The 24,712-nt window shown below is 44.5% G+C and overlaps 1 protein-coding gene, 1 long non-coding RNA gene and 2 pseudogenes across 6 annotated transcripts in view; all 4 read left to right on the forward strand.

Annotated features, from left to right (window-relative positions):
- Window positions 1-21,917, forward strand: part of LOC309622050 (RAD52 motif-containing protein 1-like) — a 48,402-nt pseudogene extending 26,485 nt beyond the window's left edge. Inside the window, exon 8 of the transcript in view lies at window positions 21,811-21,917. The product of the transcript in view is annotated as an RAD52 motif-containing protein 1-like (transcript). The remainder of the gene's footprint in view (window positions 1-21,810) is intronic.
- Window positions 2,604-5,005, forward strand: LOC309622043. 3 transcript variants are annotated; one of them, XR_014240454.1, is made up of 4 exons: window positions 2,604-2,659; window positions 2,741-2,893; window positions 2,996-3,122; window positions 4,735-5,005. It is a non-coding gene; the product is annotated as an uncharacterized lncRNA (long non-coding RNA). The 3 variants fall into 3 exon arrangements; XR_014240455.1 differs by lacking the exon at window positions 4,735-5,005 and adding an exon at window positions 3,272-3,474; XR_014240456.1 differs by lacking the exon at window positions 4,735-5,005 and having other exon boundaries at window positions 2,996-3,216.
- LOC309622048 (RAD52 motif-containing protein 1-like) lies at window positions 9,765-21,088 on the forward strand (annotated as a pseudogene). The gene is made up of 8 exons: window positions 9,765-9,876; window positions 10,257-10,436; window positions 13,613-13,735; window positions 14,111-14,284; window positions 15,246-15,344; window positions 18,515-18,603; window positions 20,059-20,186; window positions 20,870-21,088. The product of its transcript is annotated as an RAD52 motif-containing protein 1-like (transcript).
- Window positions 20,572-24,712, forward strand: part of LOC309622052 (leucine-rich repeat-containing protein 37A3-like) — a gene marked incomplete at both ends in the record, with an annotated part of 36,819 nt that continues 32,678 nt past the window's right edge. Inside the window, one exon of the mRNA XM_082409249.1 lies at window positions 20,572-23,888. Coding sequence (XP_082265375.1) covers window positions 20,572-23,888 — 3,317 coding nt within the window. The remainder of the gene's footprint in view (window positions 23,889-24,712) is intronic.

Raw genomic sequence — 24,712 nt, forward strand, 5'->3', positions numbered from 1 at the left:
GTATTTTCTTCAAGTACTTTTGTAATCTGTCTAGAATTTGTTGTATTTGTTTTTTAGTGTGGTTGAGGCAGGGGATCTAACTTTTCCCCCCCTACAGGAAGATCTAATTGTTTTCAAATCTTTCACTGAATGGTTTATTCTTTCTTCCCTGGTCTCATATACTATCTACATCTGGACTCTATTCTGTGATCCAGTTATCTTGTCCTGTACCAGTACCAATATCACACTGCTTAATTCCAGTTGCTCTATAACATATTTTATATCTGGTAGGGCAAGGTCCTACTCTTTGACCTTGTTTTTCATACATTTCATAACTATTCTTACACATATTCTCTACCAAATGTCAGCTGGCCAGGTTTTATTTAAAAATTATTTTGGATATAAATGGATTGCATTGAATTTGTAGGTTAATTTGATGAGAATTGACCTCTTTACAACATTCTAGGAGGATGGTATCTCATGCCATGTAGTACTTCTTCTTAATGTCCTTCAGAAAAGTTTTAATATTTTCATCACTTAGGTCTTACAAATTTTTGGTTAAGTTTATTCCTAGGTACTTTATGCATTTTTATTGATATAGTAAACGGGATGTTTCTTCTGTTTTTTAGTGAGTTATTTGTGTTATATGGGAAAGCTATTGAGGCTTATATGTTGATCTCTTGATTTTGTATGTAGCCATCTTACTCATGTTACTTCCAATAAAATTTCAGTTGATTCCTTTGGTCTTTTTAGGTCCCTCATTTCATATGCAAATGTGTTTGTCTCTTCCTTTCCAAGACTTCGTTTTTCTTTTCGTACCGATTAAGACCTCCTCCACATTGATCGATAGTAGCAGTAATGATGGGCATCCTACTCTTGTTGTTGACTCTAAAACAAGGCTTAGGTTTCTGCTAGATACTTTTATTTTCTTTTCCTACTTCTAAGAGTTTTTATTAGGAACGATCTGTTGAACGTTATCTAAAACAGTCAATAAAATATATCGCCAGCTGCATGCAAGACCCTAAGTTAGGTACTGTGGAAGAGGCAAAGGATTATTAAACAGGGTAGAATTCCTTTCCCTAAAAAAGTTATCATCTCACTGGGTAGATAAGATTTAAAGTAAAAGGGAATGAATACGGATTTGGAAATAGTTGTAATGGATAATCATGATCATGTTTTCTTTCAAAACAGACTTATTCTCATCGAATTGCAAAAGGGGAAGATAAGAAAAGAAGCAGAAGGTAAATATTGGTCTTTTAAAGCAGAATTTTACAACTAGAGGAGAACTTAGAACTCACCTATTTCAATTTCCTCACCAAAGGCAGGAAGAATGTTTAATTACCCTAATGGTTTACCCTAATTTATTTATCAGCAGAATTAGCTCCCCAGCCCAAGCTGAGTTAGAACAGGACTGGCACAGATTCATCTGCTTTCACTAGTCCTTTAAGGAAAGAGGGTGGACGGGGAGAGGTTTTGCTTGCACCTGTTCCTGCTGGCCTGGTGCCTGGTTCCTAGACATCAGGCCAGGCCAGAGGCCTTCTAGGAGGCTCTGGGGTAGGGAGGGCCACATGGTTGGGGATTTAGGGGCTGGCCTCACTCAAAGCTGACGAAAGGTAGCACATATGAGTCCCTTCTGTAAAGTGGCAAGAAAACTTCCCTTCTCACCCTACTGTTTTTCAGGCCCCTACTCTCTATTCCCTTTATCCAAACCTCATAGAACTTTAACCGGGAGAAACTTTAGACAGTAGTTTGTCTCTTCCTTTTATAATAAGGAAATGGAGAAAGAGAAAGGGAAAATATCTTGCCCCATGGTCATACTGCTAGTGATTATCAAAAAGAAGAGGGTCCCTTTCCACTGAGGACTTCTCTACTGATCACACTGTGCTTGGGCTGTGAGCTCCGTTTTATGTCACAATTCAGTATACACATACTATATGGGCATAGGTAGTTTCTGAAACAAATTTATTGTGCACTCTGATTTTTTTCTATTCTATTTGTATTCAAAAAGAGTATTTCGTGTTTCCCTGCTGGTCATGGCCTTGAAACTGATTTCACAATTCACTGACACCTCAGTGACAGCCTGCAGTATGAAAGTCAGAGAGCTATAGATAACTTTGCTAGTTGGGTTCAGGTGTTTACTTGGTGTGATTCAACTTATAGGATAGGATAGAGCAGCCAGGAAAATAAAAGCACCTTCTCCCCACAGCCACACCCCCAGCAAATGCTGCATGTGCGACTAAGTCCGAAGCGGACTGGTGTGAAGCGCATCTAGAGAGTAACGTGTTTCCGCCCAGCGCCGCTCTGCAGTGTTTTCACTGCACGAGGGCACTTGGCCAAGGGCCAAGAAAGGTGAACGGGGCTGAAAATCCTGCCTATACTCCATGCTAAGCCACATGCAAAGGTCTCCCCAGAGACACGGGGCGGGGGCCATTTTGGAGGGACACAGAGAACTTCTGGAAGGCCAGCATGCATGGAATGATTTTCAAGATCCCGGGTCTGTGGTGATTTTGCTCATTGTGCTTATGGACTGAGGTACCCATTTAGTCCTAATAAGACCAGAGATAACACATTGTGAGAGAGATGAAAAATGACATGTAACACTAACAGTGTGTGTTTTCCTCCAAGGGGCTTTTTTCGATTCCTGCTGCGTAAGAGAAGCTCAGGGGAAAGTGAGAGTCAGGTAAATTTGAAGGGGATATAGTACTGTGGCGAGAGAAAGCAGGGGAGATGCTGAATTAATATTTCCCTTTCTGTGTTCCAGGAGGGCTTTTTCGGGAGAAGGCGGCCACTTTGGCTTAGGGATATGTATAGGCCTCTCAACGCCACACGCAAGGAAAACATGGCACAAAAGCTACACGACAGGGAGTCTTCTGATGAGGATGAGATGTACTTCTATAAGGATGTACCATAAATGGTAGGGGACAATTTAAAATTCTCATCTAAAATGAGGAAATAATGAAAACTATCATTGTTCCTTTCAAAAGTAAAAGCCTTGGCATTATTCTTCTTACCCCAGGGAAGTCATCAAAGCCCCAGCAGAGAAGCTTCTGGCTGCATATTGGGTTGATGAAGAGGCGGGTGAGGAAAGTGAGACCGCACACGAGACAGCCACAGAGTGAGCCCTGTTCTGCCTCAAGCCACCGGTAAATTTTATTTTCTAATATCGGCTTCTCAGCATTGCTTGTAAAATACTTCTTTTTCTTATATTAAAGTGTATAAACTCATAACCAAGTCTAACCAGGTGGTAAGGAATTAAAATGTAAATAGTTGAATATTTATATACCAATAACAGGGGCCTGCAAGAAGAAGCAGAGCTGAAACTAGAATCCCTCATGGTAGCCAGTACTTCCACAAGAGGAAACGTGGGCAAAGGAGGATGAGTAGAAGGATGAAGAGGGGCTTCCCTCCCTTGTTTCCCCAGTATCATCAGTCCCTGGGAACTGGAAAACATACCATCCTCAAGGGGCATAGATGAGTAAATCAAATAGCAATTTATTCTGGTGCTCTCTCTCCTGGTTCATCAAGTACCAGTTATTTACAACATGCTCGACCTCCTGCCCATAGAGGACCATCTACTTCTGGCCCCTCTCGTACGGTCATTGGGGTTGCCAGAATATTTGGATCACTGGGCCTCCCTCCACTGTGGAGCCAAGGCCTGACTTTTCTCCCAACTTCTCAAACTCATGTACAGCTGTGTACCCTGTGTACCAAGGTAGGGGGTTCTCCACCATTTCAAGCTGGTGGAAAATTCCCATTGTGTTGTTTTCTTTCTTTAAAACAAAATCCCAACCGTTGGATAACTAGCAGGGAGGTGCCAGAAAGACAGGGGAAAGAAGAATGTGTGAGAGCAGCCATTGCCCAAGACGGCCCTCCTCAGGCCCTGGCCTCTCCTGCCCCCACTGCGGGTCAGCTGTGTGCTGCTCGCCTCCCTCCAGCTCAGCCCAGCACCAAACCTACCCACCTCCTGCCTCCCCCAGCACAGGCCCAGGGCTGCATGATTCCACGTGATTATATAGTGACAGTGCCACCTGTGGAAGGGGACCTAGAGGCAGAGACAAGCCCGAAGTGGGAGAGGTGAGGGAGAGGTCCGAGCACCACCCTCGTCCCACTCCCAACAAACTGGCTCCCCCCCTCAGGTTTCCGTTATAAACAGCGCGTGCGGAGGCGCGCGTGCCCAGGCGCGCGTGCGAGGCGCGCGTGCACAGGCGCCCCGAGGCGCGCGTGCACAGGCGCCCCGAGCCGCGCACGCGCAGTAAAGGTAGGATGGTGGCGTTGGTACCTTTTGTGGTTCCCATCGTGGGTGACAAAACCTTGTTGGTGTGGGAGCTGAGCTCTGGACCCACGGCCGAGGCCTTGCAAGTGAGCCGAGCCGGGGCAGAGGGAGGGGTGGAGGAAGCCACCTCGCGCCTCAGTAACTGGGCGCCCCGGGGTACTGCTTCAGCACCTCATCTGCCTGTGGTCTCTGCTGAGAGGAATCTTAGTTCTAGAGCCGACCTGAGTAGTCAGCTCGCCCCCACAGATTTTTGAGAGATAGTTCCCAACAGCCGGCATTGCCTCCTAATGCTTCTCGAAGCTTAGGATTTCAGAGGGAAACCTGTTGCTGAAATGAGAAGTGTTTGGAGTTGCAGGATCACCACAGTTGCCTGCGGCGAAGGGCTGGGGGAATAGAAAGGAACGGGCGGTTTGGCTTCCTGGGCGTGAAATTTCCTGCACTTACTTAGCATGGGCCCACCCTACAGCATTCTCTGTTCACAGTCTTCTCCCAGTTTGGCCTTCTGTATTCGGTCCGAGTCTTCCCAAACACAGCAGTGGCCGGTCCTGTGTTCTATGCCATCATCGAGGTTTATTCAGCAAGGGATGCCCACAGAGCCCAAAAGGCATGCGACCAGAAGCAGCTTTTTCAGACATCTCCAGTGAAGGTGGGTCCAAATGTGGAATTCCTCGCTCTACTGGGATGAAGTGCTGAATTTAAAACTAATAGGCCATCGGGAATTCCCTGGCGGTCCAGTGGTTAGGACTTTCACTGCTGAGGGCCCGGGTTCAATCCCTGGTCTGGGAACTAAGATCCCAAGGGGGGGGCGGGGAATAAAAGGCCAACGTTTGTACAGCACTGTGGTGTACAGAATGCTCTCAGATGCACTGCTCCACTGATCCCCCAGTTCCCCAGTTCTTTCTTTCTTTTTTTTAGATGAAGAAACTCGAACTCAGGATGGTTAAGTGACTTACTTAAGGTTTATGACAGTAAATGTGGAAACTAGAGGCCAAACCCAAACTGAACTGATGTTAAAGCCCATGTCATTTTATGCTGCCCCTTAATTTAAGAAATCTTCACAAGAGTCTTCCTTATATTTACTTTTATGTAGATTTTAAATGTGTGAGGTTGACAAATTGTTTTTAAAATTAATTAATTAATTTATTTATTTTTGGCTGCGTTGGGGGCAAGGGCTGTGCAGAGTAGGAGGTGTGTTGACAGTCTGCCACCATATCTGCCCGTCCTCTCCTCATGGCTCATGTGGGGTGGCTTTTGTTAGCCAGGCCTTTGTCACCTCATGACGTAAAAATAATCTCTAGTATTTTCTTCAAGTACTTTTGTAATCTGTCTAGAATTTGTTGTATTTGTTTTTTAGTGTGGTTGAGGCAGGGGATCTAACTTTTCCCCCCCTACAGGAAGATCTAATTGTTTTCAAATCTTTCACTGAATGGTTTATTCTTTCTTCCCTGGTCTCATATACTATCTACATCTGGACTCTATTCTGTGATCCAGTTATCTTGTCCTGTACCAGTACCAATATCACACTGCTTAATTCCAGTTGCTCTATAACATATTTTATATCTGGTAGGGCAAGGTCCTACTCTTTGACCTTGTTTTTCATACATTTCATAACTATTCTTACACATATTCTCTACCAAATGTCAGCTGGCCAGGTTTTATTTAAAAATTATTTTGGATATAAATGGATTGCATTGAATTTGTAGGTTAATTTGATGAGAATTGACCTCTTTACAACATTCTAGGAGGATGGTATCTCATGCCATGTAGTACTTCTTCTTAATGTCCTTCAGAAAAGTTTTAATATTTTCATCACATAGGTCTTACAAATTTTTGGTTAAGTTTATTCCTAGGTACTTTATGCATTTTTATTGATATAGTAAACGGGATGTTTCTTCTGTTTTTTAGTGAGTTATTTGTGTTATATGGGAAAGCTATTGAGGCTTATATGTTGATCTCTTGATTTTGTATGTAGCCATCTTACTCATGTTACTTCCAATAAAATTTCAGTTGATTCCTTTGGTCTTTTTAGGTCCCTCATTTCATATGCAAATGTGTTTGTCTCTTCCTTTCCAAGACTTCGTTTTTCTTTTCGTACCGATTAAGACCTCCTCCACATTGATCGATAGTAGCAGTAATGATGGGCATCCTACTCTTGTTGTTGACTCTAAAACAAGGCTTAGGTTTCTGCTAGATACTTTTATTTTCTTTTCCTACTTCTAAGAGTTTTTATTAGGAACGATCTGTTGAACGTTATCTAAAACAGTCAATAAAATATATCGCCAGCTGCATGCAAGACCCTAAGTTAGGTACTGTGGAAGAGGCAAAGGATTATTAAACAGGGTAGAATTCCTTTCCCTAAAAAAGTTATCATCTCACTGGGTAGATAAGATTTAAAGTAAAAGGGAGTGAATACGGATTTGGAAATAGTTGTAATGGATAATCATGATCATGTTTTCTTTCAAAACAGACTTATTCTCATCGAATTGCAAAAGGGGAAGATAAGAAAAGAAGCAGAAGGTAAATATTGGTCTTTTAAAGCAGAATTTTACAACTAGAGGAGAACTTAGAACTCACCTATTTCAATTTCCTCACCAAAGGCAGGAAGAATGTTTAATTACCCTAATGGTTTACCCTAATTTATTTATCAGCAGAATTAGCTCCCCAGCCCAAGCTGAGTTAGAACAGGACTGGCACAGATTCATCTGCTTTCACTAGTCCTTTAAGGAAAGAGGGTGGACGGGGAGAGGTTTTGCTTGCACCTGTTCCTGCTGGCCTGGTGCCTGGTTCCTAGACATCAGGCCAGGCCAGAGGCCTTCTAGGAGGCTCTGGGGTAGGGAGGGCCACATGGTTGGGGATTTAGGGGCTGGCCTCACTCAAAGCTGACGAAAGGTAGCACATATGAGTCCCTTCTGTAAAGTGGCAAGAAAACTTCCCTTCTCACCCTACTGTTTTTCAGGCCCCTACTCTCTATTCCCTTTATCCAAACCTCATAGAACTTTAACCGGGAGAAACTTTAGACAGTAGTTTGTCTCTTCCTTTTATAATAAGGAAATGGAGAAAGAGAAAGGGAAAATATCTTGCCCCATGGTCATACTGCTAGTGATTATCAAAAAGAAGAGGGTCCCTTTCCACTGAGGACTTCTCTACTGATCACACTGTGCTTGGGCTGTGAGCTCCGTTTTATGTCACAATTCAGTATACACATACTATATGGGCATAGGTAGTTTCTGAAACAAATTTATTGTGCACTCTGATTTTTTTCTATTCTATTTGTATTCAAAAAGAGTATTTCGTGTTTCCCTGCTGGTCATGGCCTTGAAACTGATTTCACAATTCACTGACACCTCAGTGACAGCCTGCAGTATGAAAGTCAGAGAGCTATAGATAACTTTGCTAGTTGGGTTCAGGTGTTTACTTGGTGTGATTCAACTTATAGGATAGGATAGAGCAGCCAGGAAAATAAAAGCACCTTCTCCCCACAGCCACACCCCCAGCAAATGCTGCATGTGCGACTAAGTCCGAAGCGGACTGGTGTGAAGCGCATCTAGAGAGTAACGTGTTTCCGCCCAGCGCCGCTCTGCAGTGTTTTCACTGCACGAGGGCACTTGGCCAAGGGCCAAGAAAGGTGAACGGGGCTGAAAATCCTGCCTATACTCCATGCTAAGCCACATGCAAAGGTCTCCCCAGAGACACGGGGCGGGGGCCATTTTGGAGGGACACAGAGAACTTCTGGAAGGCCAGCATGCATGGAATGATTTTCAAGATCCCGGGTCTGTGGTGATTTTGCTCATTGTGCTTATGGACTGAGGTACCCATTTAGTCCTAATAAGACCAGAGATAACACATTGTGAGAGAGATGAAAAATGACATGTAACACTAACAGTGTGTGTTTTCCTCCAAGGGGCTTTTTTCGATTCCTGCTGCGTAAGAGAAGCTCAGGGGAAAGTGAGAGTCAGGTAAATTTGAAGGGGATATAGTACTGTGGCGAGAGAAAGCAGGGGAGATGCTGAATTAATATTTCCCTTTCTGTGTTCCAGGAGGGCTTTTTCGGGAGAAGGCGGCCACTTTGGCTTAGGGATATGTATAGGCCTCTCAACGCCACACGCAAGGAAAACATGGCACAAAAGCTACACGACAGGGAGTCTTCTGATGAGGATGAGATGTACTTCTATAAGGATGTACCATAAATGGTAGGGGACAATTTAAAATTCTCATCTAAAATGAGGAAATAATGAAAACTATCATTGTTCCTTTCAAAAGTAAAAGCCTTGGCATTATTCTTCTTACCCCAGGGAAGTCATCAAAGCCCCAGCAGAGAAGCTTCTGGCTGCATATTGGGTTGATGAAGAGGCGGGTGAGGAAAGTGAGACCGCACACGAGACAGCCACAGAGTGAGCCCTGTTCTGCCTCAAGCCACCGGTAAATTTTATTTTCTAATATCGGCTTCTCAGCATTGCTTGTAAAATACTTCTTTTTCTTATATTAAAGTGTATAAACTCATAACCAAGTCTAACCAGGTGGTAAGGAATTAAAATGTAAATAGTTGAATATTTATATACCAATAACAGGGGCCTGCAAGAAGAAGCAGAGCTGAAACTAGAATCCCTCATGGTAGCCAGTACTTCCACAAGAGGAAACGTGGGCAAAGGAGGATGAGTAGAAGGATGAAGAGGGGCTTCCCTCCCTTGTTTCCCCAGTATCATCAGTCCCTGGGAACTGGAAAACATACCATCCTCAAGGGGCATAGATGAGTAAATCAAATAGCAATTTATTCTGGTGCTCTCTCTCCTGGTTCATCAAGTACCAGTTATTTACAACATGCTCGACCTCCTGCCCATAGAGGACCATCTACTTCTGGCCCCTCTCGTACGGTCATTGGGGTTGCCAGAATATTTGGATCACTGGGCCTCCCTCCACTGTGGAGCCAAGGCCTGACTTTTCTCCCAACTTCTCAAACTCATGTACAGCTGTGTACCCTGTGTACCAAGGTAGGGGGTTCTCCACCATTTCAAGCTGGTGGAAAATTCCCATTGTGTTGTTTTCTTTCTTTAAAACAAAATCCCAACCGTTGGATAACTAGCAGGGAGGTGCCAGAAAGACAGGGGAAAGAAGAATGTGTGAGAGCAGCCATTGCCCAAGACGGCCCTCCTCAGGCCCTGGCCTCTCCTGCCCCCACTGCGGGTCAGCTGTGTGCTGCTCGCCTCCCTCCAGCTCAGCCCAGCACCAAACCTACCCACCTCCTGCCTCCCCCAGCACAGGCCCAGGGCTGCATGATTCCACGTGATTATATAGTGACAGTGCCACCTGTGGAAGGGGACCTAGAGGCAGAGACAAGCCCGAAGTGGGAGAGGTGAGGGAGAGGTCCGAGCACCGCCCTTGTCCCACTCCCAACAAACTGGCTCCCCCCCTCAGGTTTCCGTTATAAACAGCGCGTGCGGAGGCGCGCGTGCCCAGGCGCGCGTGCGAGGCGCGCGTGCGAGGCGCGCGTGCACAGGCGCCCCGAGCCGCGCACGCGCAGTAAAGGTAGGATGGTGGCGTTGGTACCTTTTGTGGTTCCCATCGTGGGTGACAAAACCTTGTTGGTGTGGGAGCTGAGCTCTGGACCCACGGCCGAGGCCTTGCAAGTGAGCCGAGCCGGGGCAGAGGGAGGGGTGGAGGAAGCCACCTCGCGCCTCAGTAACTGGGCGCCCCGGGGTACTGCTTCAGCACCTCATCTGCCTGTGGTCTCTGCTGAGAGGAATCTTAGTTCTAGAGCCGACCTGAGTAGTCAGCTCGCCCCCACAGATTTTTGAGAGATAGTTCCCAACAGCCGGCATTGCCTCCTAATGCTTCTCGAAGCTTAGGATTTCAGAGGGAAACCTGTTGCTGAAATGAGAAGTGTTTGGAGTTGCAGGATCACCACAGTTGCCTGCGGCGAAGGGCTGGGGGAATAGAAAGGAACGGGCGGTTTGGCTTCCTGGGCGTGAAATTTCCTGCACTTACTTAGCATGGGCCCACCCTACAGCATTCTCTGTTCACAGTCTTCTCCCAGTTTGGCCTTCTGTATTCGGTCCGAGTCTTCCCAAACACAGCAGTGGCCGGTCCTGTGTTCTATGCCATCATCGAGGTTTATTCAGCAAGGGATGCCCACAGAGCCCAAAAGGCATGCGACCAGAAGCAGCTTTTTCAGACATCTCCAGTGAAGGTGGGTCCAAATGTGGAATTCCTCGCTCTACTGGGATGAAGTGCTGAATTTAAAACTAATAGGCCATCGGGAATTCCCTGGCGGTCCAGTGGTTAGGACTTTCACTGCTGAGGGCCCGGGTTCAATCCCTGGTCTGGGAACTAAGATCCCAAGGGGGGGGCGGGGAATAAAAGGCCAACGTTTGTACAGCACTGTGGTGTACAGAATGCTCTCAGATGCACTGCTCCACTGATCCCCCAGTTCCCCAGTTCTTTCTTTCTTTTTTTTAGATGAAGAAACTCGAACTCAGGATGGTTAAGTGACTTACTTAAGGTTTATGACAGTAAATGTGGAAACTAGAGGCCAAACCCAAACTGAACTGATGTTAAAGCCCATGTCATTTTATGCTGCCCCTTAATTTAAGAAATCTTCACAAGAGTCTTCCTTATAGTTACTTTTATGTGGATTTTAAATGTGTGAGGTTGACAAATTGTTTTTTAAGTTAATTAATTAATTAATTAATTAATTTTTGGCTGCGTTGGGTCTTGTTGCTGCGCGCCGGCTTTGTCTAGTTGCGGCGAGCGGGGGTTGCTCTTCGTTGCGGTGCGTGGGCTTCTCATCGCGATGGCTTCTCTTGTTGCGGAGCACGGGTTCTAGGCACGCGGGCTTCAGTAGTTGTGGCTCACGGGCTCTAGAGCACAGGCTCAGTAGTTGTGGCACACGGGCTTAGTTGCTCTGCGGCATGTGGGATCTTCCCGGACCAGGGATCGAACCCGTGTCCCCTGCATTGGCAGGCGGACTCTTAACCACTGTCCCACCAGGGAAGTCCCGAGCTTGACAAACTTTTGTCAGATGTAACATAAAGGAGGCTTCATCATCATCATCACTCTCAAATTGCCTATTCAGAACTCCCTTCAGCTTCCAGAAGATGGTTAAAATATTCTTTAAGGCATTGTAGAAACCTTATTCCATATTAAGATGCCATCCAATTTTACTTCCCCAGAATTAACATTTCATTATGTGCCTCCATTCAGCCACCATTCCTTTTTCAAGGACCTTTTCAATGCCTCTGAATAAGTGAGTGAGGCTTCGATTTCCCAGACCTTTCACTTTATAATTGTGTGTCTTCTCTGATTGGCTTCTTGCTCTGGCTACTTCCTACTGACCTTGCTGCCTATTCTCACCCCTATTTCTTTACTCACTGATTTCACCTTTATTGAATCTGAGAACTCTCCTCAGATGTGACTCCAGGTACACTACCTCCCACTTCTGTACCCTGTTTAACACCCTCTTCAATCCTGGCTGTACTCCCTGGGGTTGAAATGATTTCGTGTCAGACATTCTTTAATTTGCGAACCCTGCGACCATTTCACATAACCCCTCAGATATTATGGATGGTCCTGGAAAGATTATGAAACAGTTACTTGGTATCAGTTGTGAGTAATGAGTTCTTTTCTTATATTGGACATTAAGACCATTCCATAAGCTTAAGTTCTGAGATTGTCACAGCATAAAGCCCGTCACTGATAGAGTAATGAGGAAAATGTTCTACAAGTCACTATAGAGTTGAGAGGAAAGGGCATTCGTATTCGATTTCTTTATTTAATGCAGAGCCTTAGCTTACTACCCACACCCCCGAAATTGTTACGTACTTTAATTATGCGTTCTCTTTAAATTTTATTTATTTATTTATTTGCTTGCACCGGGTCTTAGTTGCAGCAGGCGGGCTCCTTAGTTGCGGCTCAAGGGCTCCCCAGTTGCGGCACGTGGGCTCCCCAGTTGCAGCAGGCAGGCTCCTTTAGTTGTGGCTCGCAGGCTCCTTAACTGTGGCGTGCAAACTCTTAGTTGCAGCATGCACGTGAGACCTAGTTCCCTGACCAGGGATCGAACCCGGGCCCCCTGCATTGGGAGCACGGAGTCTTAACCACTGCACCAGCAGGGAAGTTCCAATTATGTCTTCTTTTATTCATTAGCAGGTATATATACTTCTTATCTTTTTTCCCCTGTATTTTTTATAAATACAGACAAGAGAATAACATCTTCAAATAAAATGAAGGAAAGGCCTAATGTATCTGAGTTTTTCTCAGTAGCACGAAGGGAAATGTTTGCCAGCAAGAACTGTGGCAAGCTTATCCCAGATGTCAACTGTCTCTACTACCCAGGGGCTCAGAGCCCTTCTGAAGCTTCCTAATTGTCCAGGACAGCTCCATTATGACTCACCATACAGGGCCTAGCTTCCCTGTTTTAAACGTTGCGACACTCAGCATTTAAAAATTAATCTCCATTTCTCCTTCCCAGCAGGCAGCTTCAGTTGGAGAAAGTAATTTCATTTTCTTATGTACTCATTCATTCACTCAGTCAACAGACCATCCCTCCTCTATTATGTGCCAAGATGTATGCTTGTTTCTGGTAACAAGGAAAGAATAATATATGGTTCCTTCAAGCACTTAAGGAGCTCATAAACTAGTGACAGAGGAAGATGCACAAACACATCAATAAAGAATTAACAATGCTTTGACTTTATTTGTATTATTTGAATGTTTATGACTATATTTACATACTGCACCCTGTTCAAAATGGAAATAGACATTTAAGAAAGAACTAGTGATGTAAAAACTCCACAGTAATATGTAAGTTATTTAGAGAGTTAAGACTGGAAATATTTGCACTCTCAAAGAAGCTTGTTAATGCAGATGAACCTCTAATTCTTTTGGTTGCTTTATTTACATTCATCGAGGTATACGTATTCCCTCTTCTAACAGGGGTTAGTAACTTGGGGAGGGGGTGCTACAGATTAAGGTCCTAATTCAGTGGCAGGTCCATCTTATCTCCTCTTCAGGTCATATTCTCAAGCAGGAGCTACAGGATGAGACGACTAAAACAGTTCACTTCCTTTGCTTACCCCCAGCCCCATAACAGGCTTCTGCTGGGCTTCCTTGCTTGCTTTCATCATCACTTTCACCACCAGAGGTCAGGGAACCTTCCGGTTAATCAGGGGCCCTGGAAATGATGCAGAAAAGTACTGACTTAAAAATAATAAATAACATTTATTTAGGGCTCACTGTGAACTCATTGCTTAAAATGTCCTACTTAATCTTCACAACCACTCTATGAAATTGGTATTGATAAATCTCAGGTATATCCAAAATAAGTCTCTATGTAGGGTTGTGATATTTTTAGGTCTTTTATGTCTTCAGGTTCGTCTCGGCACCAGACATAAGGCGGTTCAACATAATACGCTTGCCCCAAACAGCTCCAGATGCCAAGAATTGGCAAATTACTACTTTGGTTTCAATGGGTGGTCAAAAAGGATCATCAAGGTAAACTCTGTAGATTTTCTTTGACTAACCAGACTCCTTTCAACATTGAACTCCTAGACTTTAGAGAGAAGAATGGAACAGGGCTATGGGGAGGAGATGTGGGAGGCTTCCACACGGAAGTATCTGAGCATTGGCCTGCCACCTAGAATTAGTGATAATCTCAATGACTTGGATGGTGGTGTCCATAATTTTCTCCAGTATTTGTATGGTATATAATAAAAAAGAGTTGTCCATATCTAGTCATTCATTTGCAAGTCTCACTTGATTTTGAAGCTATAGCATACCTCAACTATTACCTGGGATTGCTGGAGTTTAGTTTTAATTTCTAACAACAGAATATTTGGAAGTCTAGCCTTTCATTCAAAATCCTAACAGCTTCAGGATCTTTCTAACCTTGAAGAAAGGGAAAATGAAGATATTGTGACACCACTTCAGAAGCAATAGCCTGAAGTTCTTCTGTGCTTCAGAGGTGGTGTTGCCCTCCCACGAGTGCAGGAGTCCTGGAGTTGGCATGGCTGAGGAAGGAACCTTTGGATAAGTTGGAGGAAGGTCTGTTTTCCAGTATGTGTGTGTGTGGGGAGGTGAGGGAGTGGGATTGCTCTTTTTTCCTTTCTTTCTGAAACTCAACTTTTCAGATACATCATCACCTTTTCTAAGCAACTAAAGCCCTGGGCAGAATTTTTCTGCCTGACAATATAGGTTTTTATCTTAGGCGATACCTGACAGCACCTTAAACTTTAGAATTTTAGAACTGACTGCCTGCCAAGAAGCTTAGGAGGAGGGAAAATTAGTTAGTTTTTGTTTTTGGTTAATAATTTGTTTTGTGCTAAAATAGTCCTTCAAATACAGATGTCTTCTGGCCTTCAGTTATCCCAACAAAATCATTGTCTAAAGATTGAAATAAACTCTTGTGTAAATGTTCAGTCCTTTGCCTCCTATAGAAGGGCCTGAGCGGAAAAAGTAAATGTAGATCCCTAGAAAGGGGATTCCGATTGGTACTGAGTTTTTTCCTACAATCCATGGCACTTGGGCTTAGGGTTTTAAGTCAGAGGCAGGGCTGTTAGCGAATGGAGTAGAGGAGGCTCCACCATCCACCTGAGTGGGTGATGGTTGAGGAGAGGCCAGATCATCTGCACTACCACCAAATCTATCTCCCTGTATGAATCCAGCCCTTTACGCACAGGAGAGCAGGGTCTGTAGCAGTGTAGCCTCAGCTTGTCCATTTGAAATCTGTGAGTCATATGAGATTTGTGCCACGTCCTTGGTTTGCATTTCCCGTCTAGTTAGTATTTTAGGAACTTCCAGAATAGATCTGAGCAGTGAAACTGTGCCATGCCAGGGTATACCTACAACAGAGACATTCAGCTGTACCCCAGTGTTGTGCCTGCCCTTAATCACTAAGGTAGTGAGCTAAGAATCACAGATGCTTTTTTAGTTTTAAACATATAACCTAGAAATCAGTTATTCAGATGATAGGCATTTTAAATTCATCTGTTTTGGTTGGATTTAGGGTCATTATCATTCCTTATGAAAAGGAAGGTAACCCAGAAGCTTGCTATTCAGAAGACTATGACAGATGCATTCCAGAAACTGCTGATTGTGGTTTTAGGTAAGACCTTTTTGACTGTTCTTGAAGTGCTTCAGTTTCAGTGAGCAAAGAAACTTATCTGAAAAGTTAATTGGATGAAAGTAATGGTTATCTAAAACATTACATATTCTTTCATTCACCAGATGCTTTCACAGCAGCAGTCTTAAATTTGTTCTTTGTGGCATTTATGAGAAAAACGACAGCAACTATTATTGTCCCCAGTGTTGAGATGTAGAATGACTTGCCTCAGTTCATACAGAAAGTGTTTGGTCCCGTTCTTCCTCAATTGCTTGCTTTTCATACAGAATAGTGCAGTTATAAGCCTTGGACACCTGTGTTTGAGTCCTAACTTTGTCTCTTAGATTTTGTTGTTGTTGTTGTTGTTGTTGCAATTTTAGGTTTTTCTAGCCAGAGACATTTGAAGGTATTTAATATCTCTAAGCTGCAATTTCTTTATCTGCAAATAGGGTTAGTAATTCAGCTTATCACCTAATGGGGGATATTGTAAGAGTAAATGAGATGATGAATGTAAAAAGCTTAGAACTATGCCTGAAACATAGTAAGCAGACAAAATATATTGACTATTATTATTATCGTTGTTGTTTTCTTGTTGAAGAGTTTATTAGATTATGTTTTTGGAATCAATTTAATTTCAGTTTTCATTTCTGATATATTGGGTGAATATGATTCTTTTTTTTTTTTTTTTTTTTTAGGCATCAATTTTATACACATCAGTGTATACATGTCAATCCCAATCGCCCAATTCAGCACACCACCATCCCCACCCCACCGCAGTTTTCCCCCCTTGGTGTCCATATGTCCATTCTCTACATCTGTGTCTCAACTTCTGCCCTGCAAACTGGCTCATCTGTACCATTTTTCTAGGTTCCACATACATGCATTAATATACGATATTTGTTTTTCTCCTTCTGACTTACTTCACTCTGTATGACAGTCTCTAGATCCATCCACGTCTCAACAAATGACTCAATTTCGTTCCTTTTTATGGCTGAGTAATATTCCATTGTATATATGTACCACAGCTTCTTTATCCGTTCGTCTGTTGATGGGCATTTAGGTTGCTTCCATGACCTGGCTATTGTAAATAGTGCTGCAATGAACATTCGGGTGCATGTGTCTTTTTGAATTACGGTTTTCTCTGGGTATATGCCCAGTAGTGGGATTGCTGGGTCATATGGTAATTCTATTTTTAGTTTTTTAAGGAACCTCCATATTGTTCTCCATAGTGGCTGTATCAATTTACATTCCCACCAACAGTGCAAGAGGGTTCCCTTTTCTCCACACCCTCTCCAGCATTTGTTGTTTGTAGATTTTCTGATGATGCCCATTCTAACAGGAGTGAGGTGATACCTCATTGTAGTTTTGATTTGCATTTCTCTAATAATTAGTGATGTTGAGCATCTTTTCATGTGCTTCGTGGCCGTCTGTATGTCTTCTTTGGAGAAATGTCTGTTTAGGTCTTCTGCCCAGTTTTGGATTGGGGTGTTTGTTTCTTTAATATTGAGCTGAATGAGCTGTTTATATATTTTGGAGATTAATCCTTTGTCCGTTGATTCATTTGCAAATATTTTCTCCCATTCTGAGGGTTGTCTTTTCGTCTTGTTTATGGTTTCCTTTGCTGTGCAAAAGCTTTGAAGTTTCATTAGGTCCCACTTGTTTATTTTTGTTTTTATTTCCATTACTCTAGGAGGCGGATCAAAAAAGATCTTGCTGTGATTTATGTCAAAGAGTGTTCTTCCTATGTTTTCCTCTAAGAGTTTTATAGTGTCCAGTCTTATATTTAGGTCTCTAATCCATTTTGAGTTTATTTTTGTGTTTGGTGTTAGGGAGTATTCTAATTTCATTCTTTTACATGTAGCTGTCCAGTTTTCCCAGCACCACTTATTGAAGAGACTGTCTTTTCTCCATTGTATATCTTTGCCTCCTTTGTCATAGATTAGTTGACCATAGGTGCGTGGATTAATCTCTGGGCTTTCTATCTTGTTCCATTGATCTATGTTTCTGTTTTTGTGCCAGTACCATATTGTCTTGATTACTGTAGCTTTGTAGTATAGTCTGAAGTCAGGGAGTCTGATTCCTCCAGCTCCATTTTTTTCCCTCAAGACTGCTTTGGCTATTCGGGGTCTTTTGTGTCTCCATGCAGATTTTAAGATTTTTTGTTCTAGTTCTGTAAAAAATTCTTATATAATAATCGGCTACGTTTTTGTGAGCCTTGAAAGTGGTCATGCTACTGAATAGCGTTGATTGTGTTCCCTATCGAGTTATACAGCGGTGAGAATGTGACAGGCTGTGCCCAAAGGAAACTCTATGATTAGTAGATTCCCGGAACAGAATTGCTCCCCTGCTTCACAGCCCTGCAGGCGTAGAGACTGAGAAACCCTAGCTAAGTTGTCAGAGACCTTATTTGCTTGTAAGAGTTGACCCTGGATTGGTCTTGGCCTTCCAGGCTGGGCAGTCCTTCCAGTGAAGTTTGACTTCCCTGGTCATCAGGCAGAATCTCCATCAGCTGTCAACTCTGGGTAACAACCTTTAAGAACCAAACTAAATGTCTGGGTTGTTTGTCCCTAATATGCAAAGGTATTCCTTATATGTACTCAAAACTCCTTGGACCAAAAAGCCTGGTGGCTCTAGCTTGCCTTGAGGAAAGCTGTATTGTCCAAAAGGCACATGGGCCAGTTTCTGCCAGTAGAGTGTTCAAATGCTCTCTCTGTCTGTCTGTGTCTCCAAAGCTTTGTTCATTGTATCTGGTAGAATTTTGGTCCCAAGGAGTAGGCACTTGCCTTGCTTCTAATATGAAGTATCTATTATAGTCCAGTGGTATCTATCCCGGGTTTGAACTCACTTTGACCCCCACCTAATGCCTTCCTATTTACTTGTATTGTGATTGAACATTTTTGTTTCCACAGCTTTTCATTCCTTTGTCATTATTCCTTAGTTCTTATTTCTAAGATCAGAAAGGTTTTTGAACCAAAGTTGACACTTCTTATATATTTTTTCACAAATAATTATGATAAAAACTGAAGTGTCAGATGAGGGAACTTCTAGGAAAATGCTCTTATTTTCTGCTTTTAGAAATCAAAAGAATGTCTAATTATCGGGTGCTACCATTGTATACAGGAAGTTTTAGAACAAGAAAACTTCTGAATTGATCCTTGTTAACTTTATTTCAGAAGGTGGTAAAATAGCTGTGGCATATAGACCCTGTGACGAGGTCACAGATGATGCTAGAACCGAAGAGGAACTACAGGGTTTAATTCAAGTATGTGGAGATAAAAACTCAAGGGGTACACAGCCAGTGTAGCCGTAATTCAAAACAACCAGCAGGATTTGGAAGACTTTGGCATGTCTACTCAGCTCTGTCATCCTTCGGAAAATGTGAAACTCTGAAACTGCTTTTGAGGCAGGGAATTTCTAGGACTTCTCCAAGTCCCGAGCCTTGTCTCTGGCCCCTTATTTGAAGTTTGGAGAGCAGGATTGAGGGCCATCAGTGTACGTCTACAGTTGTGGACACAGGAGAAGACACAGGCCTTTTAGAACTCCCCTCAAATAGAATTGCAGGGATTTGGGAACAAAGTAACTATGGCCTTAAGTGTGATTATGCTACAGTGTTTAAAAACTATTCATGCCTTTCAAGTAAGGTATATTACCCAGATCTCAGCATCTCATATATATCTTGTGTTAAATGTTTTGCAGAAGAACCTTTCTGTAAATCAATTATATGGATGCCTCGAATTAGGGATTAAGTTGTCAATGTAATTGCTAAAAGAAAACATTAATGTACTGCATATAGGATTTTTATTAAAAAGGAGCAAAAAATGTGTTTCATGTCATTGAGAGCTTAATTTGGGGCTAGATTTCTGATTACTTAACTCACCCCAATGTTGCAAAGTTTGTTTTGAAGGGAAGAAAGTAGAGAAAGAAAAGGTGGTTATGTTCTGAAAAATGTAAAAATTTTGAAAGTTTTTCCTGTACAAAATAATTAATTTAATTCAATTTAAATCAGTCAAGGAAACTTCAAACATATCCATGTTTGGGCTTTAAGAAGTCTAACTTCCTGTGAAATGTGAGAGGAAAGGATTCCGTATTGATACTAAAGATTTCGGAAACCTGATTATAACCACAGATCCATTCCTAAATGAGGCCAATCTTGGAATCAGTTCCATTTAGAAACCATTATGTGCTAGGCACTGGAAATAAGATGAAGCTCCTTCTGTCTTGGGGTTTAGGTGTTAAAGGTGTACCAGACAATTAAAAAGGACTAAAATTAAATAGATTATGAAAAGGACTGTGAAGAAAGTAAACTGGGTGCTAGTTAGAGTATTTCAAGAAAATTACTTAACATGCTGACTTTAACATTCTAAGTGTCTTCTCCGCGTGTGCACACAGGGTAGACCTCTGAAAAGTGACACTGTAGTTTTTTCTAGATTAATGGCTCTGTTGAGACAAGGTGGGATGGGGGAAGTTTTCCCATGCTAATGTAAAGGGCCGTTCACTTGGTTTTAGACTCTCTTTCCCAGAATGAATTGCTCACCTGCCCCAAAGCCCTCCTACAGAAGTTCTGGAGTCATCACTGATTCAGTGGTAACGGCTAATAATAGAGTGGTGAATTAATAATGAGACGTGAATACTGAGAGTTTGGAGGAAATGGCAACATTTTAGAATAACTGTAAGGTGTGTTCCCCTCCCGCCACCCTAACTGGTGCTCATTTTGCAGGTCAGCTACTTTTCTTGTCAGCCGTGTGGCCAAAGGGGGGAAGAATGCCTCTCAGACTTGAGCTTTGAGGAGGAAGGGTTCACATTGCCAGAACTGGACTAGCACTTTTGAATTTCCCAGAATGCCAGGTCCTGTGGTTTCCTTGGGAAGCTCTGCATCCTTCCCAACCCCCCGCCACCCCTGGGCCGCTGGAGTTTGGGGCCACTCGGGTCTGCAGCCCAAATCCCGCCTCCTTGTTTGGGGCCAGGGAGGGCAGGGAGGGCTTGGGAAGAGGGCCCGGCAGGAGGTAATTGTCGCTTTTGCAAGGGGAAGAATGGCTTGCGCCCTGGGGACTCTGGGAAAAAGGCCCACTCTGGTGGCGCGCATTGGATCTCCGCACGAACCTAATAATGGTGGTGGCGGAACTAAACACGTCATAAATAACGGGTGGGGCGTTAGGCGGGGGAGGGGCGCGCGGTTGCTGACGTGAGCCCTCGCGTCGGCGCTGGCATAGCAGTTCAGCTCGGACGCAGGATGTGGCTCCGGCTCCTCAGTGGCCTGGGTCACTGCGCCTGGGAGCCGCCGCGTGTTATGTCCCGGCTGCGCCTTTGGTTGCCACGGCTCTTCGTCATGTGGCAACAACTGTGGCTAGTAGTCCTGGCAGTTCAGCCTCCGGAGTGGGCCCTGGACCCCGTCCAGGTGACACCCAACCCCGCGCGGCTGACCGAGGCTTGGTCTTCATACGCCTCAGACCCCCCTCCCAAATTGCCCCATGCCCTTACACCCCTGGCAGAAGCCGGGGGCTTTAATTATTTGACGGCCTCGTCTCCAGTCCAGATGTTGGCCCCGCCTCATCAGGAGTTGACTGAGACTGAGGTTCCATACGCGGACACGGATTCGGTTGGAGAGCTGCCTACAGGGCCAGATCAGTTTGCTGTTCCACATCAGGATCTGAATAACAAGCAAACCCAACATCAAAAGCTCCCAGAGGAAGTTCCAGTGCTGGATTGGAATCAGAATCAGGCCTTGGTTCTGCCTTCTCGACACAAAAATAAGAGTAAAAATGTACATCCAGATCAGGCTGAAGGTCACCAGTCATTTAAAATTCTTGTTCCACCTGTAGGTAGTAAGAGCTCAAAACCAGTGAAGTTTATTGTTTCACCCCCAAACCTGAAGAAAGATCTAGTTCAGCATCAACGGCTTGCCAAATTTGTTGGAACTACAGGCCAATTTGAAGGAAAAATTCAGGGTCTAGAACAACAGTTGCAGGGTGATTATTTAGATCCCAGTATGGATGCCTTTTATCCTGAGGAGAGGCTACCTACAGATTTTCTGGGGAGCCCAGATGAACCTCCAGAGCCCCCTGAGGAAGCTGAAATTTCTCCATCCCAGCAGGAGGCCCACACTCGTCATCCAGAGCGCACTGAGGAGGCTGAATCTTTACCCCAGCACGAGGCCCCTGCTCAGCATCCACAGACCCCTGAGGAGGTTGAATCTTTTTCACCCCAGGCAGAGGCCCGGGCTCAGCCTCCAGAGCCCGCTGAAGAGGTAGAGCCACCTCCACTTCAGCAGGAGGCTCCATCTCAGCCTTCAGAGGCCCCTGAGGAACTAGAAACTTCAAGTCCTCAGGAGGCCCTAGCCCAGGCTTTGGAGACACTTAAGGAGGTTGTAGTTCAACCAGTAGCACATCATGGGGTAAATGAAGCTCAGCAGTCAAATTTGTACCATGTCACTGTTAAACCTCTGGATCTGGCACTTACCATAACTCCACAGGTCACTAAAGAGGTTGAACCTTCTCCAGTCCAGCAGGAGACGCCATCTCAGCCTCCAGAGAGCCCTGAGGAGGTTGAACCTCCGCCAGTCCAGCAGCGGGCCCCATCTCAGCCTCCAGAGCTCCCTGAGGAGGTTGAACCTTCTCTACTCCATCAAGAGGCCCCAACTGAGACTCCAGGGTTCCCTACTGAGTATGTACTTCAAATTCCAGTGAGTGATGAGGTAGCATCTCTACCTGGCGTTCAGCGTCACGCTCATTCAAACTTGCCCAGTGTTACACTTCAACCTCTGGATTTGGAACTTACCATCACTCCAGAGCCCACTACGGAAGCTGAACTTCCTACAGCTCAGCAGGAGGCCCTGGCTCCACCTCTTGAGCATCCTGAGGAGAGAGAATCTTCTCCAACCCAACAAGAGACCTTAGCTAAGCCTCCAGAGCCTCCTGGAGAGGTTGAGCCTTCACGTGAGCGGGAGCAACCAGCTCCGCCTCCAGAGCCTTCTTCAGGGGAGGTGGAACCTTCTCCAACTCAACAGGAACAGCCAGCTCAACCTCCAGAGCATCTCGAAATGACAGTTTCACCTCCAAGTCACCATCATGCTGAGCATTCAAACTTATCCAGTGTCGCTGTCAAACCTGCAGATGTGGAGCTTACCATAACAAAAGAACCCACGCCAGAGGTGGGACCTTCTCCAAATCAGCAGAAGCCTTCAGCTCAGGCCTCAGTGCCCCTTACTAATGCAGAATTTTCTACAACCCAGCATGAGGCCCCCACGCTGCCTTCACAGCCACCTGCGGAGGTTGAACCTTTGCCAGTTCAACAGGAGGCTTCAGCCCAATCTCCAGAAGCCGGTCCACATAACAAACCTTCAGTACAAGAGGAGACCCCAGCTCAGTATCCAGAGCATCCTGGAGAAGAAGTTACACCTGCCACAACCCAGCAGGAGACTCCAGATCAGCATCCACAGGCTCCTGAGGTTGTACCTTCTCCACCTCAGCAGGAAGCCAGAGCTCAGCATCCACAGTCTCCTGGTGAGGTTGAATCCTCTCCAACTCAGTCTCCAGAGCTCTCTAATGTGACTGTAGTTTTCTCTCCGGAGCATCATGTGACAACAGTTTCTCCTCTAGGTCAGGATCAAGCTCAGCTTCTGCAGCGGCCCGATGTCACTGTTAAACCTGTGGGTCTTGCACTTATCGTAACTCCAGCGTTCACTAATGAGGTTGAAACTTCTCCACCCCAACAAGAAACCTCGGCTCAGTCTACAGTGTCCCCTGAGCAGTTGGAACCTTTGTCAGTCCAGCAAGAGGTTTCAGATCAGCATCCAACCCCCACTGAAAATGTTGAACCTTTTCCAGTTCAGCAGGGAGCCCCAACTCAACCAACATACCCCGAGGTGACATTTCCAAATCCAGAGCATGTTCAGGCTCAGCATCCAACCTTGACTGAGGTCACAATTCAACCTTTGGACCTTGAACTGACCATAAGGCCCGAACCCACTAAGGAGGATGAACCTTCTCCAACCATGCAGGAGACCTTAACCCAGCCTCCAGAACCACCTAAGGAGGTTTTTGTAGCTCAGCCTCCAGTATATCAGAACCCAGTAGTTCCAGCACCAGATCAGGATCACACTGAGCCTCCAACATCACCCAGTGTCAGAGTTCAACCTTTAGACCAGGGGCTTACCACAACTCCAGAACCTACTACAGAGTCTGAACATTCTACAGCCCTGCAGCAGACTACAGCTCCCCCTCCAAAACACCCTGAGGTGACACTTGCACAGCCAAACCTGACTCAAGTCACAGTTCCACCTGGGGACCTGGGAGTTAACATATCTCAGCAACCAAGGCCATCTGAGACAGTTCCTTCGACTCAGTATTCGGTACCCACTGGTCTTCCTGGTGTAAAATATACCCCAGAAAAGAAGCAGCCAGAACAGAATGCCACCACAAACATCAGCATATGTGAGCTCTGTACCTGCAAAAATGAGACACTGTCGTGTGTTGGTCTCAGCCCAAAGCAGAAGCTCCACAGAGTGCCTGAGCCAGAGCCTAACGCCTACAACGGCACCTTCACCATCATGTAAGAATCGCCTTGCCTCATTTGTTCTCTGCATCCTGCCTGACATGGCAGCCTTTCTTCAGGTCTTCCTGGGTCCTCCTTATCTCCCCAGCCCACATTGACTGACTTTCTGTTTCCACCTTTTGTTTGTCAATGATTCCTTGTCTTCATTCTCCTTCTTACTATTTTTCCCTCTCCTCCAGTCTTTTACTTTTAATTGCCCTTATTTTTTTCCTTCTCCATTTTTTTACCCCATTCTTTAATTCCTTAACATCTACTCTTCTCCCCTCTTTACTCCATCCTCTTTACAGCGACATGTCCCTCTCCCCATCTCATTGGTGGTAATACAACAAAGTGGTTAAGAGTAGAGATTCCGGAGCCAGACTACCTGGGTTTGAACCCAGGTCTGTCATTTATTAGCTGTATGACTCAATTTCCTCATCTGTAAAATGGGGATTATGGTAGTCGTCCTCTCATAGGATGACTCCTATGACTCCTAAATCTCCCAATGACTCCAATCTCATTGGGAGATTTAGATGAGTTAATATAGGTAAAGGTCTTCTATCAGTGCCTAGCATATATTTTAGTGTTAGCTATTATTATTATTCAATCCCTCAGTTATATCTAGAACTCATCTTTGTCCCCTGGCTTTCTATATGTAGCACCCATTTTGTGCCCAACCCAGGGCTAAGTACTGTGGGAGCCACAGAAGTCTATGGCATTGTCTCCAGAACATGACAATGACAAGTGGGGAGAAAGGGGATATGCCTTAAAAGGGAGGTAATATATAATTAAGTATTCAGAGAAATACAGATAGGTGCTGTAATTCACCAGAACCTGTAATC

This window comes from Balaenoptera borealis, assembly GCF_965194805.1.
Source record: "Balaenoptera borealis genome assembly, contig: HAP1_SCAFFOLD_1434, whole genome shotgun sequence".
In the NCBI taxonomy this organism is placed as follows: domain Eukaryota; kingdom Metazoa; phylum Chordata; class Mammalia; order Artiodactyla; family Balaenopteridae; genus Balaenoptera; species Balaenoptera borealis.